We start from the raw sequence: 24,979 nt of genomic DNA, 5'->3' as shown, positions 1-24,979 counted from the left end.
TTGGTCTGCTCGCCACCCCACGAACCTCTTCTGTGGCTTAAACTGTAAACTCTGTCGGCAAAGATTTGTCAAAGCTGCTGCTAGTATAGCTCCAGCCATGTAAGTATGTACATCGGGGCAGGGAACCTTTCTGAGACTGTGTGCTGCATTCCCACCTGAGTAATCTTCCAGGGGCACATAAGTTACCCTAAATAAATGTATATTGCCAGTCTTTTCTTGAGCTAGCAACTGCAATCGCACCCCAGTCGGAAGCACATTTATCTTGCATGTACAGCACCTGGATCCCAACGCAACTTGCACCCAAACACGCTTCTACTTCAGCCTCAGGTTTCATTTAAACAGAGACCAGAATTGTGACTTTATTTTTATTCAAGTTTGACATAAACTAAACAGTTAAACGAGCAAGTGCAAAAACAGCCATTCAAGATTTTTTGAAAATTTCTGTACTAGTAATAAACTGTACATAAAAGCTTAAAATACCCCCTTTCCAGTTTCAGCTACATAATGCAGTGCCGCATTATGACTGTCTATAGGCTAAACACATACAGAAAAAGGGGAAAGCCCATGATTACTGGGAAAAGAATAGTAACTAGTAAAAAGCAGCAAGCACTCATCATTTAGACTTTCCTATTTCTGGGTCCTCTTCCTGGGGGTCAAGGTTTTCTTGGCTTTGGGAGGGGTCTTCAGTGCCTTGGGTTTCGTGGCTCCTGCCTCTACAAAAACAATTTAGAGATTAGAAATATTCACTATGTTAAGGTGGTCAGGATATAATCAGAACGTTTTATATTAACAAAGGAAAATCCACGTGAATTTGCCACTGATTTAGACCAGACATTTAAAAAGGGGGAAAGGAAAGGGAACCCAACCTGCTCACATCAGCTTTAGGACACTCTTGAACCCCACAAAATTAATTTATAGCAGTAAAAGTTGTAGAAGCAGTTTATAGTATTTCAAGCTATACAAACTATCTAGTTTGAAATGGCAGCCTATGGGCAGTACCTAGTCCTCTACGCGATTTCATCTGGCCCCTGTTAAGATTCCTGGAGAGTGATCCCTGTGTGTCTACATTGCCAAAGGAGAGGACTATGCGAGGCAGCTCTTAGGCACACAATGGGTCCTTTCCTCTATTCCTGAGTCCAGTGGTTAGCAGGGATGCTTGGGGAGCATTCACTTGTTACAGTCCTGACACCAAGAGCATTTCCCCAAGCATCCACATGAGCTGCCGAGGCCTGGGGGTTAGGGAGGGGAAGGATAAAAAGGTGGGAAAGAACGCATAGAGTCTCTTCCAACTCTATGATTCTATGAGTGTGGTGGAGTCTCCTTCTTTGGAGGTCTTTCAGCAGAGGCTTGACAGGCATATGTCAAGAATGCTTTGATGGTGTTTCCTGCTTGGCAGGGGGTTGGACTGGATGGCCCTTGTGGTCTCTTCCAACTCTATGATTCTATGAAATACATTCCAGCTTCAAGTGAGGAGGGAGGTGCCTCAGGTTAGCCCCCTATCTTTGCATGAACCCCAACCTCTAAAATGAATACTTTCCATGTATGCTCCTGTACTGTAATATTGGTAATAACAATGTAATTTCATGTAGAATGGTCTCACAGCAGATCCACAGCCAGGGACCTGCAGCTGTATACATAGGTGTTCACACACAAAAAGTTCTTTATTTGCTGTTGTTGCAGCACCCCTTCCCTCCCAGCTGCTCGTCTTATGTCTTCAGAGACCAATAAAAATACCCCACAACTGTTTAGAAATCTGAGTTGCATGTAGGGCAGGGAGAAAAGAGGTGTTTGGCTAATGACAATGAATCCTCAATATATATTTGCAAGCGTGTAAGTCCCTCTGTGAGAAACTGATGCTCCAGTGCGGGAAATACATTTTTGGGTAAAGCAAGGGCTGTTTGGACAGTGGTGCCTTAGCAGGTAAAGAAGGAGCGTAGGTGATTCTTGCATTGGTTGTTCTCGCTGATATTCCATTGTCTAAATCACTTAAAAAACACAGAGATCTCTCCCCTTGCCTGCTGTCAGATCTGATCTGTGTATTCCAAGACTTTTTCAGAACACAAATATGACTGCAAATGAGATCCATGTGCCAGTTAAGTAGAGTGCAGTCAGTTCTCCATTCTGCTACTCCTATCACCCTTATATCCAAACTTGCTCAAAAATGAGCAAATCAGCTTCACATCCAACAGTGAAAGTAAAACAAAGGGAAATGAATTGGGGCAATTTAATATTTCTAAAGGGGACACAGAAGGCAAGGTCCAGAAACAACTAATGTTTCTCAGTACAAAAAAAGATAAAGAAGCATACAAGCACTCATGCAGCTTTAACTAGGGAGTAGTAGGCAAACATCTCTAGTATCTAGTAAGAGCTGGAACAGTCTCCCTTGGAAGGCTGTGGACTCTCCTTCCTTGGAGGTTTTTAAGGGAAGGTTGGGTGGCCATCTGTCATGGATGCTTTAGCTGAGATTCCTGCATTGCAGGGGCTTGGACTAGATGACCCTTGGAATCTCTTCCAACTCTACAATTCTACGATCTCAGCTATTTATTATGTTTTTATATGTGCTGTAAGCTACCCAGAGTGGCTGGGGAAACCCAGCCAGATGGGTGGGGTATAAATATTAAAACTGTTGTTGTTGTTGTATATAAATAATAAAACCGTTGTTGTTGTTGTTGTTGTTGTTGTTGTTGTTGTTGTTGTTGTTGTTGTTGTTGTTGTTGTTGTTGTATTAACACATAAAACATGCACTAGGAAAAGTAAAAACCTTGTACTTCCCACTAACAAGCTCACATATTAATAGCAAACTCATTATCCTGATGTTGGGTCCTCATGTCGCCAAAAGGACACCATCCACACAAAATTAGGAGACATCAGCAGGCTTGGAGGAACTCCAAGGTGTGCAGAAGTACAAATAATAATAATAATCTGGGGGATCTCAAATGCAGGAGCCCAGTGATGACTGACTTTGCTCAGTAGACAAGGAATGCCAATTGGCTCTTAGGAGGGAGGGAATGGAAATTCAGGGAAAAGCAAAATGGAACACAGCATCCTGGAATAAGGATGGCTGGACCTGAGAAGGAGCACCACACACTTTTATGTTGAAATTCCCACTGCAACCTCAGACATTTGAAAAGGATACATGGGAGAAATGCCAGCCATATTTCAAGAAATTTAAAACAGGAGGTGGGGTACCAAGACCAATTCTCAACACCACATGATTGGTTTGTTACTGGGAACAGAAAATAAAGAAACTGCATCTGTGCAAAGTTGTATTGCTGGAGAAACACCATGGAAAATATACATAATATGGCTGGAAACTCTGAGAGATTAGCCAACAGCTTAACAGGAAAAAACAGACCAGATAGTGTGTGGGGTCTCTGACTGAAGAAGGCGCATAATGGATTAGAGGCCTTGAACACTGAGGGCCCAATTCAGCCTTGAAAAACGGAATGGCACTGAAAGAATGTGCGCTCAGTGGCATAGAAATGGAACACTTGCAAGTTAACACTTCAGTGCCGGGCCAACTGGATGCTAGCCGCTGCTGAGAAAGCTACATGCCTATGTTTCGCACCCTAAACAACTTCGCTCCACACACTTTTCTTCCAGTGAGGCTCCAATTCAAAGTGTTGGTGCTAACCTTTAAAGCCCTAAACGGCTTCGGGCCAGTATACCTGAAGGAGCGTCTCCACCCCCATCGTTCAGCCTGGACACTGAGGTCCAGCGTCCTGCTGGCGGTTCCCTCACTGCGAGAAGTGAGGTTACAGGGAACCAGACAGAGGGCCTTTGCAGCAGTAGCGCCCTCCCTGTGGAACACCCTCCCATCAGATGTCAAGGAAATATACAACTATCTGACTTTTAGAAGACATCTGAAGGCAACCCTGTTTAAGGAAGTTTTTAATGTTTGATGTTATTAATATTCTGTTGGGAGCCACTCAGAATGGCTGGGGAAACCCTGCCAGATGGGCAGGCTATAAATAATAATAATATATTATTATTATTATTATTATTATTATTATTATTATTATTATTATTCCACCAACAGGGATCCACTGCAGAAAAGGCCCATTCTCATGTTGCCACCCTATGGAGGAGGCACACGAGGAAGGACCTCAGACAATCATCACAGAGTCTGGGTCAGTTGATATGGGGACTGAGGAATTCCATTCCTCTGAAGTACCTCCGCCACCCCAAAAATAACCATGCAGAAAGTTTTTGAAAGCTTTTTTAAAAATTCCACTTCTCTGATTCCCCCCTCCCCCAAGTAAGCTAAACAATCGACAACTTAATTATAACAGCTTCATGTTTAACAGGTTTAACAGGTGACAGATTCATTTTAAAGCTGGGTTTTCTTCTTAACATGTTTCCACATGTTAAAAAAAGCTCAAAATGAAAAAAATAAAAGTTCCAAACAATTTTTTTTAAAAAAAAAACAAACATACACAAAAACCAAGCAATGGATTTCATCCATCCCAGAGCAGGCCATACCAGGCTAGATAAGCGTAGCAGACTGGGTGGAAGTCGAGTCCTTTGAGTTATGCATAGACCATGCATCTTCACTTGGAAATAGCATCACCTGCACCAATGCCTGTCTCTTAGGGACAGGCTCAGCGGCGGAAGGTGTGTGGGCTCCAACATCTAACCTCTGGCATTTCTTGCTAAAAAGATATTGGGTGGCAGGGGCTGGCAAGTCTTGTTTTCAAAAGTTCTGCTGGTGCACATAGCCTGGGTCGTAAGCTACCAATTATGCCGAAGCAGCACCAAGGTTCTTTTTCAGTCTATCTGGATAACTCCCTTTTCTTAAAGTAGCTCCACTCACTGTTGAATACGGCGGCTGCGGCGGCTGCTGCTAGCCTCTGGCTGTAACCTGCTGTGACGAATTGGTCCTGGGGAGCGAGCACTTCCTGACAGTGAATTGGACAAGATAGGGGAGGATGAAAATGAGAACAGAGAGGAAAATAAAAGACGGGGAAAGGGGCTAGGGACTACAACCAACCACAACCATCCGCTTTATATGTTGGGCCAAAAGCATATTTCGCATTTGCTGCAGATAGACAGCTGACTACCTTACATTCCCCAGGTTGCCTAGTATAAAAGAGTAGCATTTATTGCAAAACTTGATTTTTTAATTTATTTTTTTAGCAAAATGAAAAATCTATGACAAATACCAACGGGGTACTTACTAGAGGTAGCACGTCTTCTTCTTTTGATGTTTTTCACATCTTCTACAGCTGTTTCGTCGTTGTCTTCATCAGTAGAGGCTGGCTCTGATGCAGCAACTGGTTTTCTTTTTGTCTATTCCCGAACAAAACAAAACAAGAAACAAAGCTGCACTTTATACAAAGCAGAAAAGTACATGCAGACAAGTTAAATCACAAAATGATGGTGCACTGTAGTCAACTGTTTGGCATGTTTCTCCATATTTGCCCTTGTGTGAGTAACTAGATCAAAAGCCCATAAAAGGAATAGTATTTTGTCATAATTAACACACCATGGTTTTCATTCCCTTATTTTGAAAGGTTTTTGTTTTTGTTTACATGAGGTTCCTATGCAAACCCATAGTCTGTTGGAGAAAGTTATAGTCGCAATCATGAGGTATAATACATCAAATGCTGTATCATTAAAATGCATGTGGATTGCATTCAGAGACAAGGGCATTCCCCCAGCCACAGACTAGAAAATGAACTTTGTGGGATTCCTGAGTAACTGTGCCCAAATATTTATTTTAAAGTTTCTTGTCCTTGAGATCACAGGGAACAAACTACACATTTTTTACAATATGTGGACAACATCAGCTAGGAATGCACAAGAAATCTGATTTTTGCAAATTGCTATACAAAATGAGCAGATCTGCACCTCTCAGACCAATACAGTATGTGCAATGGATCTTTGCCATGCACCTGATTTCACGTTTCTCCAAATGTCACGACACAGTTCTTGGCTAATTCAAAGTATGTGTTAAGGACACATTTTGAGAGAAAATGAATACATTTAATATTTTTAAGAATTTCTTTCTTTTTTTCTTTTTAAATGCAAATTAATGCAGAAAGAGAACTTAATCATGTGGGGAACATGTTCAAGTGACACGGATCAGAGACAGATTCCTTCCTTCCTCATCATGGGAACTGAGCCTGAAAAAAATGTCTCTCCTTTATCTCTGCAGCCCCCACCCCACCCCCGTGACACATCACCCTATGGGAAGACCTGGTTCTCAACCAAAGATACATCAGGTTAGACATATTCTAAAAACAACAGAGCATGGAAAATATTTTAAAATAAATCGGGTGTCTCTCTTTTCCCAATCTTTTTGCAATGAATGTCGACAAGCCAGTACGTTTTGCCAGACACACAAACACATATTCGCCCATAAGCATAAAAATAACTGCGAAAGTTCAGCCTGCTTTTGGGGGGGGGGGTAAGTTTGACAAACGTGTAGCTTTACTGAAATAGCTGCTGTAGTGGTTGCAACCTCACATAGCTGATGAGAGAAGGGGAGAGTGCATTACATCTTTCCAAAGTGTTGCTTCATGATTACCATCTAAACCCTGCTGGGCTGAACAGATTGGTTCGATAATTACATACAATAACTGCAGTGGGCAGGTAACCCTCAGCTGGCACAGGGCAGCTCCCCTGTGAGAACTTCCATATGCAAACTGCACTGATGGAGTGCATTAGGTACATCTTTCCTGCCGGTGCACAGGCCTGATTAACGCCAACCAAGACTCCAAGGTTAGCATGTCAGCAGATTTGTGATGCATTAGGCAGGAATAAACACAGACACTTTTGTTCGTTCTGACCAAAATTAAGAAGGAATATTTCACCACTGTATTGCTTTTATATTCAGGATATAAACGCATTCCTCCTGGTTGCACCGAGGAGAGATTTTTAAAAGGCTCATTGCGAAAACAGATATCCAATACTTCCCACACAAAAAGCAAAAGGACATTTATCTTGTTTCCAAGCTTATTCAATAAAAAAGGGATTTCTTAATCTTGATGCAGGTGAGTTACATGGCAAGAGAAGTCAGGCATCATTCTCTGACAGAGGCAACACCCATGTTTGATGCAGAGCGCAAGGCAAACTATGAATCACTAATTCATATTTATTTCACTTCAAATGTTTCCTAACAGTTATCGAGTGCCATCAATGGGCCCATCACTGAGGATAAGACATGCCCCACGGCTTGAGTAGTTTACAGGAACAATAATGGATGCTTTCACTGCACCACAATGAGGATAACTTCTCTTTCAGCAGGAGCTAACGGAACCCATGCAAATATTAAAGTAACATCATCCATTACATATGAAAGTGAATTAGATTCAAGCCAAGTTGGGAACAATGTCTCATTAATAAATCGCAGAACTAGAATCATTTTAAAATTTATAGTAGAGGAGAAAATGTAGATCTCTTAGCGCGAAAGAATTTCAATTAAGGTAGGCAGCAGATGTTTCACAATACTGGCCATTCTGATATGTCATATATACCCTAGCACAAACTGGATTAAAGTTCACCCAACAGTTTAACATTTGAGAAGCCTACCATGTTATATGCATACTTACTCAGGATGCATGTTCCACTGTGATCAGTGGAGCTTACTCCCTAGTAAGTGTGTTTAGGATGCAAATTATGAAATAGCAGAAGAGGAGTCAACACATTTAAATATAGTTCTCGAATGAATTTCATTTTTAGGAAGGGAGAACAACAGCTCATCTCAGAGTTGTCTGAGGTCCAGTTAATACGCAAGACTGTCTCATATTCTAACCAAAGTTAGATTGAAAGTGCTTATTAACTTTATTAACTTCACACACTCCTCTCTCTTCCAATCTAGCAATAGGTCCAACTTTGGGTTTGGAGCCAACTATGCTTAGCATAGGGACCCAGGTGGCGCTGTGGTTAAACCACTGAGCCTAGGGCTTGCTGATCAGAAGGTCAGCGGTTCGAATCCCTGTGACGGGGTGAGCTCCCGTTGCTTGGTCCCAGCTCCTGCCAACCTAGCAGTTCGAAAGCACGTCAAAATGCAAGTAGATAAATAGGAACCGCTACAGCGGGAAGGTAAACGGCGTTTCCATGTGCTGCTCTGGTTTGCCAGAAGCGGCTTTGTCATGCTGGCCACATGACCTGGAAGCTATACGCCGGCTCCCTCGGCCAATAATGCGAGATGAGCGCGCAACCCCAGAGTCGGTCACGACTGGACCTAATGGTCAGGGGTCCCTTTACCTTTACCTTTTATGCTTAGCATAAAATAGTGCCATGCAAGTAAGCCTGAGCTGATATTTTAGAAGCCAACTTGACACTCAGGTAAAGGTAACGGGACCCCTGACTGTTAGGTCCAGTCACGGACAACTCTGGGGTTGTGGCGCTCATCTCGCTTTACTGGCAGAGGGAACCGGCGTACAGCTTCCGGGTCATGTGGCCAGCATGACTAAGCCGCTTCTGTTGAACCTGAGCAGCGCACGGAAACACCGTTTACCTTCTACCGTTTACCTTCGGTTTATGAACACAATTGGTTCCGAAAGTCTGTTCATAAACTGAAGCGAACTTTCGCATTGAAAGTAATGGAAAGTGAATTAATCCATTCCAGATGGGTCCGCGGCGTTCGTAAACCGAAAATTTGTAAACCGAGGTGTTCATAAACCGAGGTTCCACTGTACTTGCACTTTGTGCTTTTAAACTGCTAGGTTGGCAGGAGCTGGGACTGAGCAACAGGAGCTCACCCCGTCGCAGGGATTGGAACAGCGGACCTTCTGGTCGGCAAGCCCTTGACTCTGTGGTTTAACCCACAGTGCCACCCGCGTTCCTTGACACTCAGGATTTGCATGCAATTCAACACCATGCTGAGGAGGCATACAAAGTACTATCTGGTCCAACTGAATTGGATCAATTTCAATTACTACAGCCCACAAATGTCCTTGCAGGAGAGTCTGAGTGACCACTCATGGCTCATCAGGGGGATTGATGGGACAAGAGGGATTAACATCAAGACTTTGGAACCTTAGCATTAGGTGATGTTAGCTGCTTCCAAACACTTTCTCCTCTATTCAAAAAAATAAAATAACCAAAGTCATGCATTACCTAAGATTCCTGCATTGCAGAGGGTTGAACTAGTTGACTCTCAGGGTCCCTTCCAACTCTATAATTCTTTGATTGCTGTTTTTTTAAAAGTGCTGGTAGATTTATCAATCTTCCCTTCCCCTGACGCGTATAACACTCTGTCTCTTCTGAAAAGTAGTATTATAACAATAAACAAAGTGTATTTTTCCACCTATAAATGCTGTTTGACTTGATAATGACAAGTGTTTACCAGAAGTACCTCATAATTCAGAATACCACGATCATTTCTTCAGCTTAACTGAAAGTTATTTTTTACCAGTCAGAAACAGGACAAAACGCTTCTACTTTTGAATTTTTCTTCTAGGAAACTAAGCTTCTGAGAGTTTATCCATGCTTATCTTTTGCCCTGCTCTTTCCAGCCACACGTCCACACTTTAAAGCTCCTTGTCCAAGCACCCTTTTTCTTTGCTCCGGATCTTCCCCCATGAAAACCCACTATTTAAAGCTGAATTGGAACAAATGTTAATTCGGGTTTTTGTGGGGAGGGCTCAAGAGCAAAAGAAAAAAAAAAAAGTGGGGATGCTCAGACATGAAGCTATAAATGGAGACTGTGCCTGGAAAGAGCAGAGAAATGGTGAGTCCCATTCCCCCAGAATGGGAAGTGTAAAAATCAGTGCTGAGCTACAAACAAAATCTTTATCAAGCTGCACTTTGAAATCCAGTCGAAACAACTGCTAAATGCTGAAAGTCCCTCCATACACTGTCCTTTACAAGGATCATGCCGTTCCCACACACCAATCATAAGTAAACTAATGAATCAATTATGAAATGGCTAACACAGCCTGCAGGCATAATACTGTGCTCATGTGATCAGCAGGCTCTTTTAGAATATGAGTTTTCACTCGGAAAAAGAGGTTCTAGTTCTTGGGATGGCAAGGCTACATGCTAAGATGTTGATCCTATTAATTCTCAAAAAGGAGAGCAAGGAAAGAAAAGGTGCAAAGCAAACTATGACCAACTTTTTATTTATAGCTACGACTCTTATTTTTGTAAGTTGGCAACCTGGCAAAGCGTTAATGGAAAGTATTTTTAGCCTAACTTGTTACATCCTGTTGGTTCTTAACCTCTGAAATGGCATTCTTCTAGATAAGCTATCTGAGTCTGGGACAAATTTATGGAGATGTAAGGTTAATAGTCATGATGGCTGTGTTCTACCTCCAGCACTATTAACTGGGACTGAGAGCTGTGATCACATTATAACTGTACTTTGCCAGCTACACAGTGGTGTCTTCCTGTTTTAGTTTTAATGTCATATGACCTTTCCGTTGGCCATCTTGGGAATTTGATGATCTGCACGGTACAAATCTCTAAAAATGAATAAATATTCATCAGCTCCTCAAGAGATTATCTCTATTTTTTAACCCAGTGCTGCTGTGAAGCATGGTACATCTATTCTAAAAAGAGTTAGGAAGAAAAAAAAGTTTTGGATTTGTTTATATATTTATTGTCATTCATTTATTCATTACATTTAGATCCTGCATTTTCGAGAGTTTTTCCTCCTCCCCTATTTTTCATCGTCACAACAATCGTGTGAGGTGGGTTAGGCTGGAAGACAGTCACTGGCTCAACATCTGAACCCTGATCGTTAAGATCCTAGTTCAAAACTAACCATTATACTATGAATGGTCGTAGTCCAAAACTAACAGCTAGACTATGAATCCATTCAACTACATTATGTACAATTCTCCCACCCGCTTACAGATACGTTAGCATACCAAACAAGTGAATGCTGATTGGATTCACGATTCCCACCAAGCTAAATGCCAAGATAAACCAATTGAACAATTCTAGAGAGAGTAGAGCTGAGTGCATTAATATATTAATTGGTTCAATTAACTAAAGTGTGGCTTTTTTACCTGAATTGTAAATCAGAGCACTTCCCTTCCAAAGATCCTCAACACTGAGAACACTTTTTAAATCTATATACAGCTAGCTCTCGATTCAGACAAGGCATTTGAAGATTATCTTTCAGAATACAATTTCCCGGTTTAGGGAAAGGAAAAGCAAACTTACAAATACCATATGGCCATCACCTGTATTTAAAGTCAACTTCGAGGGAAAGATCAACAACATGATCCCAAAGATATTTACTTGGAAGCAAGACCAATTATTTCACTGCAACTTATAGCTTCAATTAACTAAACATCAATAGGCTAACAACCTGAATCATAGACAAAAATCAATTGCCAGGGTGGGGGTTGAGGGGGATGGAAAGAGAGTCACCAGCTAAGATTAATTCTTGTTTGACTGAGGCTTTATTCTCCAACTGCCTGTTTCAACGCAAGAGCAATCACATCAATTTACACTGAAAGAGACTCAAAAAGTGATGGGTCCCAGATATTTATTTAGGTAGATTTATATCCCGCCCTTCCGTTGCAGGAAAATGATAGTATCAGATGAAAAGGATCTTACAGCACTGCTACGAGATGGTCTATGCACAACTGCTGCGCTAGTGCAGCAAAACATCCAGTGCAGTAAGTCAGGCCCATTGAAATCCAAATGCAGTATTTGCTTTCAACATTTTAATGCATTTCATAGAGATGTGCTAGTGTATAGCTTCTGCTATTGTTTGGCTCAGGCAACAGAAGCCAATTGATTGCCTGTCCTTAGCAATATTCCCTTGAAGTCTCTGGAATAATGATTTCTTGTTCCGGAACATACGTTATGTGAACAGAATGGAAAGATAACAGCTTCTTCTCTAAACTATCCATTTTTTTAGTCCACTTCAAATTTCACTCCTCTTTGTTAAAATATGGTTTGACTGAAAGATTAAGAAACTCTAGCTTTTAAACATATAGGCTACACCAGTCAACATGTCAAGCACGATCTATTAATTTCAAGTATACTAATGAACATTGTAGACAGTGCTTCCCGGTGACAAGACTTCAACATACAATACTGTTAATTCCACAATTACTGCTATGACTATTCCTATGCAGTGGTACCTCGGTTTAAGTACACAATTGGTTCCGGAAGTCTGTACTTAACCTGAAGCGGACTTAACCTGAAGCGGACTTTCCAATTGAAAGTAATGGAAAGTGGATTAATCCGTTCCAGACGGGTCCACGGAGTACTTAAACTGAAAGTACTCAAACTGAAGCGTACTTAAACCGAGGTATGACTGTACAGTGGTACCTCGACTTACGAAGACGATCCGTTCCACGGCCGTCTTCATAAGTCGAGGTTTGCGGATGTCGAGGTGCACAGTTGGCACATGAGCAAAGCGCAATTTCTCACTTCTGTGCATTTGCCGACTGCGTGCGCCGGGCCTGCGCGGCGAAAAAACTTCCGGGGTTATCAACTTCGGAAGTTGAAACCTTCGGAAGTCAAAGCATTCAGATGTTGAGGTATGACTGTATATATTTCAAGCTGTATTAGCCGACAAATCAATATTGTTTTGCAGTAAACCCCTGGATGGTTTAGTCCAGTCAAACCTGGCTATCGGATGTGGCGCTCATCTCGCTTCAGGCCGAAGGAGCTGATGTTTGTCCACAGACAGCTTTCAGGGTCATGTGGCCAGCATGACTAAACTGCTTCTGGTGCAATGGGACACCGTGACAGAAACCAGAGCGCACAGAAACACCATTTACCTTCCCACTGCAGTGGTACCTGTTTATCTACTTGCGCTGGTATGGTTTCGAACTGCTAGGTTGGCAGAAGCTGGCAGGGTGTATGGGGTGTTAGAGGAGGAGGAGTACTTCTGGTAGCAGACACATCATGTTCCTTCTGGTGTAGGTTGTTGACTTTTGGTCCCTACCCTGCACTCAGCTCCCACTTGTGGCTCCTAGAAGCTGTCAGCACATGACAGCAGCCACACCCTGAGAAATGGCACATCCGAACCATCTTCCTATTGGCACGTCCCATTGGTTGAAGCATTGCAGTGCTCAGTCTAGTACTATCACTTCATCCTTCTCTTCAGCCAGTTGCTCTGAGCACAGCCATTTGGTGCTAGTACTTTCCTTCTTATCCAGCTTCCTTTTGCGGCTCTTGCTTTCTGGGTCATCAGCATTAGCTGAAAAACCTTCCTCAGTCTCAACTATCAGTACATCACTACCTTGAGCTGTGGATGCTGATTCCTGTATATACACAGCAGACTTCAAATAAATCTTACACTTGAATCATAAATAATGTCATTTCATGACATCTCTGTCAATACATATATTCACTGAAGGTTTTTCCTGTTTATGAATAACAAAGCAGTCAAATGTGCTTTTGCAAAGAGATGGCCTCTAAAAAGGAAAAGAAGGAACTGACCTCTCTTTCTTTCTCTGCCTCTCTCTCTCACACTCACACACTTGTAGATCGAGTTCTGTTCAGAACTACAGGCATTAAAATCAGCATTTATACAGAGTTCATACGAAAAATACTGAAATACACGCATTTGGTGCATCAATGTTTTACCCATGGGATACAACTAAATAAATATCCATCATAGAAATGTATTACTATGGCAAACCCCAAATCCCACTTCTAATCTTTTTAATTACTGTTCATGAACAGCATTATGCTAGTACTCAGTAATTATATTCTGATCAAATAGCCTGGTTGCCCAATACCAATCTTATGGATAAAATTCTGATAAGGAAAATATTGGATATTATATAGAAGTAGACTGAATGCTTGGTTTACATGCCATTACAGGAGTAACACATCTGGTGGTTTATCTGTAGAACAGTCTCTCTCACTGTTCAGCTATCATGTCAATTACAGATTTGATAGCCCAGCAGGGATGGGGAATTTGTAGCCCTCTGGTTGTTGTTGGACTCCCCACTCTCCTCAGCCAGCCCCAAACAGTACAGTCAACATTCAGAGATCGTGAGAGCTGTAGTCAGCATTATCTGCGGGGCCACGGGTTATCCATACCTGAGCCACACAATGACTTCCTGCATGAAAATTGTATCTGCCATGTTGAAATGCACAAAAAAAGAAAACCTTCTGGGTAGTCAAGATCCAAAGAGCTTTTTCCTAGCTGTCACATGAGTTCCAAGGAGACTTGGGTGTATGTGTGTTTCTCCACTTCAGCCACTTAAACTGTGTAAAGAGGCATTTCAACAGTGGTTTGTGATGTGGCACAGAGGTCTCCATAAAAGAAAAGGGGGGGGGGAACCCTCCCAGTGGCACACGTGCAAGCTCTTGGGAAAGGCTAAAGTAACTCTTTGGACTCAGGCCAGTGACAATAAGATGGAACAAGCCTTTTGCTCATGAAATATAGTCAAGTCTCAAGTGTGCATTTGTTCCCTTTCCTCTTCCAGTCTGGATTTCACCTACGTGACACCCATTTCCAACAGCACTCACTCGCTTTCCAGCTGAAAAGAAGAGGCATTAAATACTGATCTGAATTAAAAGATAAAGACCTTAAGTGCAGGCTTTGCTGGAATGTCTCCATTCTCTGAAACATCCAAGTCCAGTATACCATCATCCTTCTGACCAATGTCCTTGAGACCCCGAAGAAGTATTTCTCGTAACTGCTCGTATGGTGGTTTCTCAGCATAAGTCAGAGACATCACTGTTTCCATGTATTTGGCTATTTCATCTGAAATAAACAATAAGTGTCTGTCTAAGGAGATTGAATTATACTACAAACACATTCTAAAGCGACTCACCTAGAAAATTCACTCAATTCTATGCTACCACTTAGCCATGGCTGCTGTGCAGAATCTGATTTCAAGGGTTTACTCGGAGTAGGGCTTACGTTGAATATCGCCCTTCGTCATGAAAAAGCCATCCTAGCATTTCAGTAAGAAAGCACTACAAACAACCCTGCAATTTTGCTTTAGAAGGAGGCGTTTACAAAATATACTAGTCTTGCTCGGGAGGGCTTATTTCAATGAAAATAGACTTGAGCCCAATGACTTACAGTTCCGAAGTCCAATTCAATCAGGAGTTTTTAAACTTCCCAGAAATTATGTCATGTTTCCCAGTATTTTAGACATAAAGTGCTTGTTTTGTCTGCAGGCACAAATACACACATCTCTCAAACAAGCAAAAATTGTCATGATCTGAAAGCCAGACATGTTTCACGTGTGCTGCATGCTATGACTGAAGAATCTGGATCCCTCTGGCATCCCACTGGCAACTCAGATCCCATTGGTGGTCTATGTGTGAACGCTAAACGATCTTAATAGCTGTGAATTTTGCCCCCCTGCATTAAAAAGAAAAAATATTTCCTTGCAAGCCAATCCTTTCAACCTGCAATTTCATGACAACCTTAACTATATTTGCAAAATTCAAAATGTACAAATATGAAGCAAGTTGTTCAAGCGGTCATTTTACTTTTGTTTGGAAAATGAGCACCAGAAGCTCTCTAAAAACAATCAGATCCTGGACACCTTTTGTTTCAACAAAACCCCTTTGAATTCTTTTTTATAATTCTTGTAATAAAAAATTTACAAAAGTTTCATTATGGGTTAATATGAAATTTGAATCTTCCTACCTGGTTTATCTTTTTTAGAGAAACACTCACTCATCAAGTCTGCAATATTATCTGTATACCTGACAGGGGGAGAAAGCAGACAAGTTATGTTTAAGAGATTAGCTGCTAGTATTTTTAGTGAATTTTCTCCCTTGTGTAAATAAGTGTGTATCAACACAATGATGAGAGTAAAAATGGGGCAAATCCCTTAAAATTTTAAAATGATACTTTAGTACTGAATAAAACATCTCATTTTCTAACATAGTACAATCTCATTTAGTAACATTTGCTCAAAATATTCAGGCAATCAAAACTGTGGATGAATGAAAAGATTATTGCATTATATTTTTGATGGATGTGTTACTATATCATGAAATTCCCAGAGAATCATGCATGTATATCAACTAGGAAAGCCGGGGCCTTTAATTGGACCAACCTGTATTGGGAAAGTAGAGAAAGTCTGCTTATTATTTTAAGCAGAAATAATAGGCAGATTGAAATTACAATGACCAAAGAGGCCGGAAACATTTTCAGAGCTGAGGGCCACATTACCCCAGCTGAATGCTGTGAAGAGGCCCCACGCCAGCAAATCTACTTGCAGAGGATGGAGTTGCAACCCCACACTTTGCACAACAGCTAAGCCCCTTCCCTTCCCCACAGATGGTTGAAACAGGACCCAGAGAGCTAGATGAAATCTGGCTGTGGGCTGCAGCTAGCCCACAGGTTCCCCATTTGAGCTATGCAGAGCAGGGAGGGGTGATTCACGAAAACAAGGGCTGCTAGCTAATGAGGAACACCGTGGTAATGATTCAGCATCTAGGTTATTTCAGGGCAGCTTGTCCAAAAACACATCTGAGCACATTAAAAAAAAAACTATGGTCATGCTAATCATGTCAGGAATCTGTTGCAAACTAAGAGGGATGTGGGATGAGTAGGTAGTATGTACTCAATGTCTAGAAATTTTCAGCAGTAACAGATTATACTATGCCCTTGTTTGCAGTTTCTGGCAGTTTCAGATGCAGTTTCAGATGTCAAGGAAATAAGCAGCTATCCTAATTTAAAAGACATCTGAAGGCAGCCCTGTTTAGGGAAGCTTTTAATATTTAATGCTGTATTGTTTTAATATTCAATTGGGAGCCGCCCAGAGCGGCTGGGGAGACTCAGCCAGATGGGCGGGGTATAAATAATAATAATAATAATAATAATAATAATAATAATAATAATAATAATATATTATTATTATTATTATTATTATTATTATTATTATTATTATTATTATTATTATTACCAAGGCCCCACCAGACTGTTGCAAACAACAACAGTAGCAGTGCACAGGTGGGTGCATTTAATGGGATTCCTGAGTTTGGATGGTATGTGCAAGAGAATGATGAAAAGTGGATGGTGAGCTACTTGTTCAACAGCTACGCTTTCCATTTGCTGCATGTTCAGTATGTTCACCTGTCAGGGCTGGCCTGCCCATCAAGCGGTTGCCTCGGTGCAGTAGGCTCCTGTAGGTGGCGGTGCAGCTGTGTGCCTGCTGCTCACTGCTGCCAGATGTTCGGCACCTCCTCCTGCTCCTTTGCCACTGCAGCCATGCGCCACTGTCTTGGTCACGCCCCTGCAGCCTGCCTGCTGCTGCACCTCCTTGACCACCACCCAGGGAAGCCTCAGTGTGCTGGCAGAAGCGAGGGGTTTTGGAGGAGGGGGTGAGGAGTAGAGCAGGGTTGCCTCAAGCGGCAAAATGTCCTGGGCCAGCCCTGTCATCTGTTTTCTTTTATGTAAAATGAGGAATACTCAAAATCAATGTGAATACCTTATCGTATTATTTAAATAAGGGCTTTTCGTTCAGTTAGGTGGGTATTGGAAAATAGAGTTATCTCATTCCTTTTGGGTAGTCAAGCCCCAACTATACATCTGGCTAATATTTTGAATTTGGGGGCCTCACTATCAGCCAAGCTGAAAGATTACTATTTTGAATAAGCCAAATTTGTTTTTGAAAATTAAAAATAAGAGTTTTACCTAATTTTTGAGTCTTTGACATAATTGGGGTCTTTCAGGTTGTCTTCCCAAGGGAGTTTACCACAAAGCCAACAGATCATACAATAACCCAGAATTTCCAAGTCACCACGCCTTGATGGAGCTGCAAACAAAACAGAGCATTGAATTCACAATTATGTTTTATAGTCAATTTAAAGATATATAGATGATTTATAGATCAAGCTTGGGAACTATAAACATTTTTTTCTTAAGAATCCAAAAGGAGCCATCAATATACTGCAACAGGTTTTTTTCAAAACTGATGGACTCTTTGGAGTGTGTGGAACATCGGCAAAGATTTGGCATGGTACTATTGGTCACAGGCCTACAGGCGCTCATAGTTCAGGTCATCCAGTGCCATCAGTGAATAGAAAGATGAGGTATGGAGAGTCCCCAGCTGCTGTTCTGCCTGGCTGGAGATTAAATGGTGCAGGGAGAAGAGGTGTGTAATTGATGAGGTTTCTAAGTGGTGTCAGAGATTACAATGGCTGGGATCCAAACAGCTACTTTAGTGGTACCCAAGGATTTGCACCTGTCCAGTGGGGTTTCTTTTAGAACAGAAAACCCCATGCTGTCTCACAAATTGCTTTTGAGACTATCCTCAGCAGCATGACAAGAATGGGGAGCCACTCATTGCATTAGCACAAGTCCAAAACCTCATTGGGTTCAACATTTTCAAGATCCTGAACCTATTAAACTTAGAAGACATGTACTTTGAGGCACAGTGACCCATGCCACACTTCCTGATGGGACCCTTTTTAGTTTTAAATTATTATTATTTTTCACCATTGGTGTCTAAATTAATTCTTGATATGTAAGCGGGCTACCTTAGACCAGTATTTCAACATGGCCACATTTTCAAGCTCATTACCTTGCACAGCAACCACAGGAAAGGTTATGCAACAAGCAAAGCAGAACTACTTACCCACCCCCTTGTGAGCATCAATGCTAGTAAATTCAAGAGTTCCATCATGACACCTCTTGGGATTCTCTTTATAATCTTTGTGGTTGCCTTCTGGACAGTATCGATAGGCGAGGCCATAATCCACCAAGTACACCTATTAAGATTCCAAATGCACCAAGATCAGCTTCATCCAGGAATTTAAAAGGACCCTTTTACAATACTTTCAAAAATTCTCTTATCATTCAGACTTCAAATGCTTAGGTTATACTTGAACTAGCATCTACACATTATTCATTTTTACTTATTGCGTTATTAAAGTAATTTATATACTGTCATTTATATACTTCTAAGCAATGCACATAAACATAAGCCACGCAGAATATAAAACAATAAAAAGTCCTCATAAAAAAGAACACTAGCTTCTACTGCCATGCATGTAAAGTTCAGCAAGGAGGTGCCTGTCTAATCTCAGTCAGGAGGGGAGCTCCATAGTTTTGGGCCCACAGCCCTGAACACATGGCTTCTAGCAGTCACGAGCCATGCCACCTGAGCCACAGGGGATCGCCAACAGAGATGTCGCAAAAGATCTGTGATCAAGATGGGATATAAGGGATCAGGTGGTCCTTTGGATACTCTGGACCCATGTTGCTAAAGGCCTTGCAAATTAATACAATAACCTTGAACCTGGCTAGGTAACATATGAGCAGCCGGTGCAAGTTTTTAAGCACCAGGATTATCTGCAGGTTGCAATGGATAACCAGTGCCCCCAATACCTATCCCAGAAAGCCACCCTTGTCAATTGTATCAAAAGTTGCAGGTGGTTTGAGAAGCAGGAGCAAAAGATGTATCCCCCCGTCCCTCTATCAATCCAGGTCATCTATCAGGGTGATCAAGGTTGGTTCAGTCAAAAATACGAACCTAACCCCAGAATGAAATTGATCTAGCTAGTCCACATCTTTCAGGAATCTCTCCAACTGCTCTGCCACCACTCTCTCCACTACCTTGCCTATGGAGGGGGCATTCATGACTGGGTGTGACTAATCATTGATTCCACGTACTCCAATATAACACAATCCCATTGTGAGATACTTGCTTTTTGTTGTTGTTTAAATAAAGGAAGAAACTTGGCAGGGGGTTGGACTGGATGGCCCTTGTGGTCTCTTCCAACTCTATGATTCTATGACGTTAAAGCAAGTCTACCTATATGCTGTATTTCTATCTAGAGCAGGGATGGGAAGACCATTGGATTAAAACAACCTTGCAAACAAACCCACAAAAGTTAGGTAAAGTAAAGGTAAAGTGACCCCTGACCATTAGGTCCAGTCGTGACCGACTCTGGGGTTGCGCGCTCATCTCGCATTATTGGCCGAGGGAGCCGGCGTATAGCTTCCAGGTCATGTGGCCAGCATGACAAAGCCGCTTCTGGCAAACCAGAGCAGCACATGGAAACGCCGTTTACCTTCCCGCTGTAGCGGTTCCTATTTATCTACTTGCATTTTGACGTGCTTTCGAACTGCTAGGTTGGCAGGAGCTGGGACCAAGCAAAGGGAGCTCACCCCGTCACAGGGATTCGAACCGCCAACCTTCTGATCAGCAAGCCCTAGGCTCAGTGGTTTAACCACAGCGCCACCAAAGTTACTAGCCTGTAAAAAAAAAATGCTATCCTGCTGGGGACTGGCACAGGAAACTTGTCCAGGTATCCCCAAACTGCGGCCCTCCAGATGTTTTGGCCTACAACTCCCATGATCCCTAGCTAACAGGACCAGTGGTTGGGGAAGATGGGAATTGTAGTCCAAAACATCTGGAGGGCTGAAGTTTGGGGATGCCTGCTCTTGTCTCTGTATTTCTATGATGGGCATGGAGGAGGGCTCTTTTCTCTTCTGTCAGCCTGCCTGGTTTCTATGGACACAAGGCAGGGAAGGAGCACTCCATCTCTCCTCCAACAGCCTGTTTGCTCACCTGTATGCAATTCTTTGTCACTTGTGGCTACCAGGCTAGGGCTTAAATGCAAGGCTGGGATTCAACTCCCATCATCTCTGGCCGTGCTGGCTGGGGCTGATAGGAGCTGAAGTCCAACAACAACGGGAAAGCCACAGATTCCTGGTCTCTGACCTAGAGCAATCCAATACGAGCTTTAAAAATAAAAGGGGTGTATTTTAAACTATATAGGTAAATACTATATTGTCTCATAATCCTTGAAAAAGAAACATTTGGTTGGCTGCATGGATCTGACCAAATTGCCCCAGGTGAGCTGGTGGAGACCCGAAGGCTCCGATTTGCATCAAGAAGTCACCAAGATAAGTTTGATCTATAATTTATTTTTAAAACCTATCACGAATGCTCAGTTGTTGTAAGTGCTTTCACTCAATTACAGAAGACTCCTGCTCATTTTTTAACAAACAGACACTACTCCACTCAGATGACAGAGGAATGTTTTGCATCTGTTTTGAGACTCACTAATTGGCATAGTGACTCCAGTCAGTATTAGCGCCATCTTCTTCCCTATACCTTAAATTGAGAAATTCTGCCCTCCCTTCCCCCAATAGGACCAAGAGTTTTCTACCCTCTGGTTGAATACTTAATTTGATAATAAAGGATTTAACAAATTGTTCAACCGTTTTTAATAATTATATTTTCATCCTACCTTTCGGACAAAAATATTGTCTCCCAAAGCAGCTCACATCAATGAAAAATTCAATACAGTCCTGGTGGGAGGCACTGTACATAAATTAAAATGAGACACAGGCCTTGACCTCAGGCTGGCAGACTAAAAAACACAAGACATCCAAGGGAAGGGAAGGGAGGGAATTAGGTAGAGGATGGAGATCAGTTCAGCAATGCCAGAACAGCAGTGAACTTTAAATGGGCATCTTTATTAGATGAGGGCAAGAGCTGATCTTTTCTTGCTGGCACTCCTACTTGGGTATATATATAAAAAAGCAATTGCCCAGTGACATTTAGACCTCTGGCCAGTTTAGTCCATATACATGTGGGTAGCTAGTAAGTGTCACGAATTCATTTGCAAGGCTAGTTGGGCCACTTTAAAAAAAAGTATAACATTCACTTATTCACTCCAAGATAAGCACTCAAACAAGGGGAAATTATGGACTTTGTATGTGCATTTGCCAAACACTAAAGATGTAAAATAATAATAATAATAAAATTAGACAGCTACAGATATTTCTGTAAACCAATTGATTTGAACAATCAACATGTTAAAAATCAGGTTTTCCAAGTAACAGAACACTTATGCTTGATGGATTCCTCAAACAAAGGAAATAAAAAATTGACAAAGCAGACAGGCAAATGTAATTCACCGGTGTACTATATAATTTTAAACTTCCACCCCCAAATAGCTATTTGAAATTCATTTTGTATCGCAAGCATTCTCCTGAATATTATTCAGGGCAGAATAGCCAATTTGATCAACTGCCAGCAAAGTGAATAAAAAATGTACAACATTAACTAGATATAAATGTCAAGCAGAAATATTAATGCTGTACACATTCATAAAGGCAAGATTTCTGCTGAGGTTCACAGCAGCTCCATTAAAAAAACAACAATAGGTTAAACAATGAAGAAAGAAAAAACCTGGAAGTTACCTGATGTGGAGCCTTGTAGCCCAGGAGAAGATTTGAGGCCTTGATGTCTCCATGCACATATTCATGTTCATGAATGTATTCTAAAACATCAAGCTAATAAAGACATAACAGAACAATTTCAGCATATATAAACCACACACAGCAGAGGGCAACTACTCTTTACAAGTTAATTTAAAGCAAAGAAACTACATTAGATAACATTAATAATACTTAATTTTTGACTTACTATTCTCAAGCCCAACAGTAATACTGTTTTGCGGGTAAAGTGCTTTCCTCTCTCTTCAAAAATCTTCTGGAGATCTTTCCCAAATCTGTCCATTACCATAAATCTGTAGCTGGTTTAAGAAAAAGAAAACATAGCCTTTAAGATAATCCATACGAGATACCTTAAAAATATATATACCTTTTTAGTGTAAGTATTTTAAATTTTAGGTTGCTTTCCAGCAAAGAAAAAAAGCCCCAAAGCACAGTACAAAATGAATAAACATGCACATTTAACAACAGAAATTTAATATCTACCATAGATACATTAAATGTATTTATTTAAATTATGTGGCAAAAAAGATAACACACAATCTAAGCAATCTGAGCAATCTAAACAGGAGAACAAATGAACAGTGAAGGACTGTCAGAATAAGACAGCGAGTTTCCTAAGGATGTTTCCTAAGCAAGTTTACTAAGGATGAACAGGGACAAGACTAGGTTCCTGAGGGAGGGTGTTCCAGGGTCTGGTCTCCTGTCCCATGACAGCGGGAGAAAGAGATGTTGGTGGGGCAGAGGTCTGGGCCTCACCAAAATATCTTAGGAGGCAGGCGTGATCGTGTAGAAGCAGATCATCCATAAATACTATGATCTCAAACTGAAAATGTAATTCTTTCAAGCAGTGGAGGTTGATCCATTATAGCCGGTGGGGCACTGCCCCACCAACCTCAATAAGATTCAATTGCAGAAACAGGAAGCAGTTGACTAAATGGAAAGGATAATGCTCTGCGTCAAATGACAAGGTTGGGTCAGGCTGCTTCTCTCTCCTCTTCTACTTTTTTCATTTAATAATTTGATGAATGGTTGTTTCCTACTTTCCATTTCTACCTACTATTCCTAATGAAGGGCCAGTACTTTTATTTAAGACACACATAATTGATATGAAAATAGTTGTATAGTATTTAGGATTCAAATACCCAGAACATTGTATAGAGGGGCATGAAGTGAGACACAGGCAGGGGGCCCCATGGGCGTGTAGCTTGCAAACTGTTATCAAATGCCTGCCTTTCTCTTAACGCCAAGTAAAGGAGGAGGAGAGTACAAGCTGGGTTCACAGGACCAGATAAGGGTGTATGGCATTTGGAATACATGCGTTTTTGTAGTTAAGGAAATAAGGTGTTGGCCTGTTTTTGACTGTATAAAAGTATTGTAATTCCACAATTCTGTGTGCAGGTTGCGAGCTGATTGCACTGCACCATTTACTTAGCATATGCTGAGCAAATAAATCTTGTCGTATCCTGCCTGGCATGTTGCCTCTTTGTGTGGTTCCATTGCTCCTAATACCCGGGTGGGACTTAGGTCCTACACTTCTATATTTTCGAATTGCTCATTTAAAAAACAAAAAACTGAAGAAGTTAAAAAATCATGCTGATGTTGAGCTGCTTTTCCAAAAAAAATGCCAAAAAGGCCCTATAATGCTTGTGAATATTCCATGCTCTGAGAAAAAGATGGCTGTAGAGGAAATAACACATAACTGACTCACTTTTCTTTTGCTTTGGTGCTAATGCCCTGCAATGAAGTCTGAATGCCCTGATCCCACCGAGGACTCTATCTGGTTCACAGCCATTGAAAATGCACTTTTAACAGATTGCTTAAGTTCTTATTGCTTTTGAGCAGCAGGATACGACATTTCAACATTTTATTAAAAATGAAAACACCACCATGGAACCCACAGCACCCACCACCCTTTCGTGGTGGTACTCATAACAAGCTGCTGCTGAAAGCTGCAGAACATTCAAGCAACTATTCCAAAGAAAGGAGTTCTGGTCAGAAACCAGAAAGCAAAATTACGGAAAGCGTGGAGTCCACACGGGAGGGCTTTTGTGACTCACATAGAAATTAGAAACTGTATTAGTTGACTGTGAAAAGTTGCTCCTAGAATCACAGAGATGGAAGGGACCACGAGCATAATCTAGTCCAACCCCCTGCAACGCAGGAATCTCACCCAATGTGGGCCTCAAACAACATGACCCTGAGATTACGAGTCTCATGTTCTAACGACTGAGCTATATGTAAGGGTGTGTCTTCAGAAACCCTTGGTTTTGATTTTTTTTTTTAAAGAGCCACAAAAGATAGAGGGTTATAGACAAATTCAGTCCCTCCCCAAACAAAAGGGCTCTTTGATCATGTAGAATCTTCTGTGAGCTGTCTGAGTGGGTGGTTTTTTAAAAATAAAAAATGCCCCCTTTCTCCTGCAGCCTCTTGGGCTACTTCCCCAACCCTCTGGAGAAGACTTTGGGAGGTGAAGGAGGTTCCAGAAGGGAAGGGAGAATCAGTTAAAATTGTATTTCCAGCTACTACTCAGTGCTTTTTTTCCTATTAAAAATGTTTAGGGGTACTCTTATTTTCCTACTCATATAGAAATATTGCCCCTCAATGAGGCCAAACTTAGATTCACAAAATGTTTAGGGGTATGCATACCGCTGCGTCCCCCCAGAAAAAAACAACTGCTGCTACTACATTCAAGAGCTTCCCATCAAGTAGAGGGACACAACTGAATACAATTCAGAAAAAAGTTCTAAAATTAATCTAAGAATGCCTTTTGCATGTATCTGTCCATACATATTTCCAGTAACATTGATCTGTTCATCAGTAACATTAATTTAACTGTTAGTACAGGTTTAATTCTCTATATAGAGTTTATTCTCACATGGCAAT

General features: G+C 41.5%; 1 protein-coding gene across 9 annotated transcripts in view; it reads right to left on the bottom strand.

The window, feature by feature from the left end:
• Positions 1–351: 351 nt before the first annotated feature.
• The window catches only part of VRK1 (VRK serine/threonine kinase 1), a 39,800-nt gene continuing 15,172 nt past the window's right edge, over positions 352–24,979 (bottom strand). For 5 of the 9 annotated variants that reach the window (XM_035106459.3, XM_088673130.1, XM_088673131.1 and 2 more), the window contains exons 6-14: positions 22,287–22,395; positions 22,061–22,153; positions 18,480–18,612; positions 17,537–17,657; positions 15,539–15,597; positions 14,460–14,638; positions 5,178–5,289; positions 4,814–4,898; positions 352–713 (exon numbers count right to left, since the gene is read on the bottom strand). In XM_035106459.3, the coding sequence (XP_034962350.2) occupies positions 614–713; positions 4,814–4,898; positions 5,178–5,289; positions 14,460–14,638; positions 15,539–15,597; positions 17,537–17,657; positions 18,480–18,612; positions 22,061–22,153; positions 22,287–22,395 (991 nt within the window). In that variant the 3' untranslated portion in view covers positions 352–613. The remainder of the gene's footprint in view (positions 714–4,813; positions 4,899–5,177; positions 5,290–14,459; positions 14,639–15,538; positions 15,598–17,536; positions 17,658–18,479; positions 18,613–22,060; positions 22,154–22,286; positions 22,396–24,979) is intronic. The other 4 variants (XM_088673135.1, XM_035106469.3, XM_088673141.1 and 1 more) reach the window with 1 other exon arrangement.

Source organism: Zootoca vivipara, chromosome 1, assembly GCF_965207765.1.
Source record: "Zootoca vivipara chromosome 1, rZooViv2.hap1.1, whole genome shotgun sequence".
Classification (NCBI taxonomy): Eukaryota; Metazoa; Chordata; class Lepidosauria; order Squamata; family Lacertidae; genus Zootoca; species Zootoca vivipara.
The sequence above is the reverse complement of the archived record's forward strand: the minus strand, read 5'-3'. Positions and strand labels throughout refer to the sequence as shown.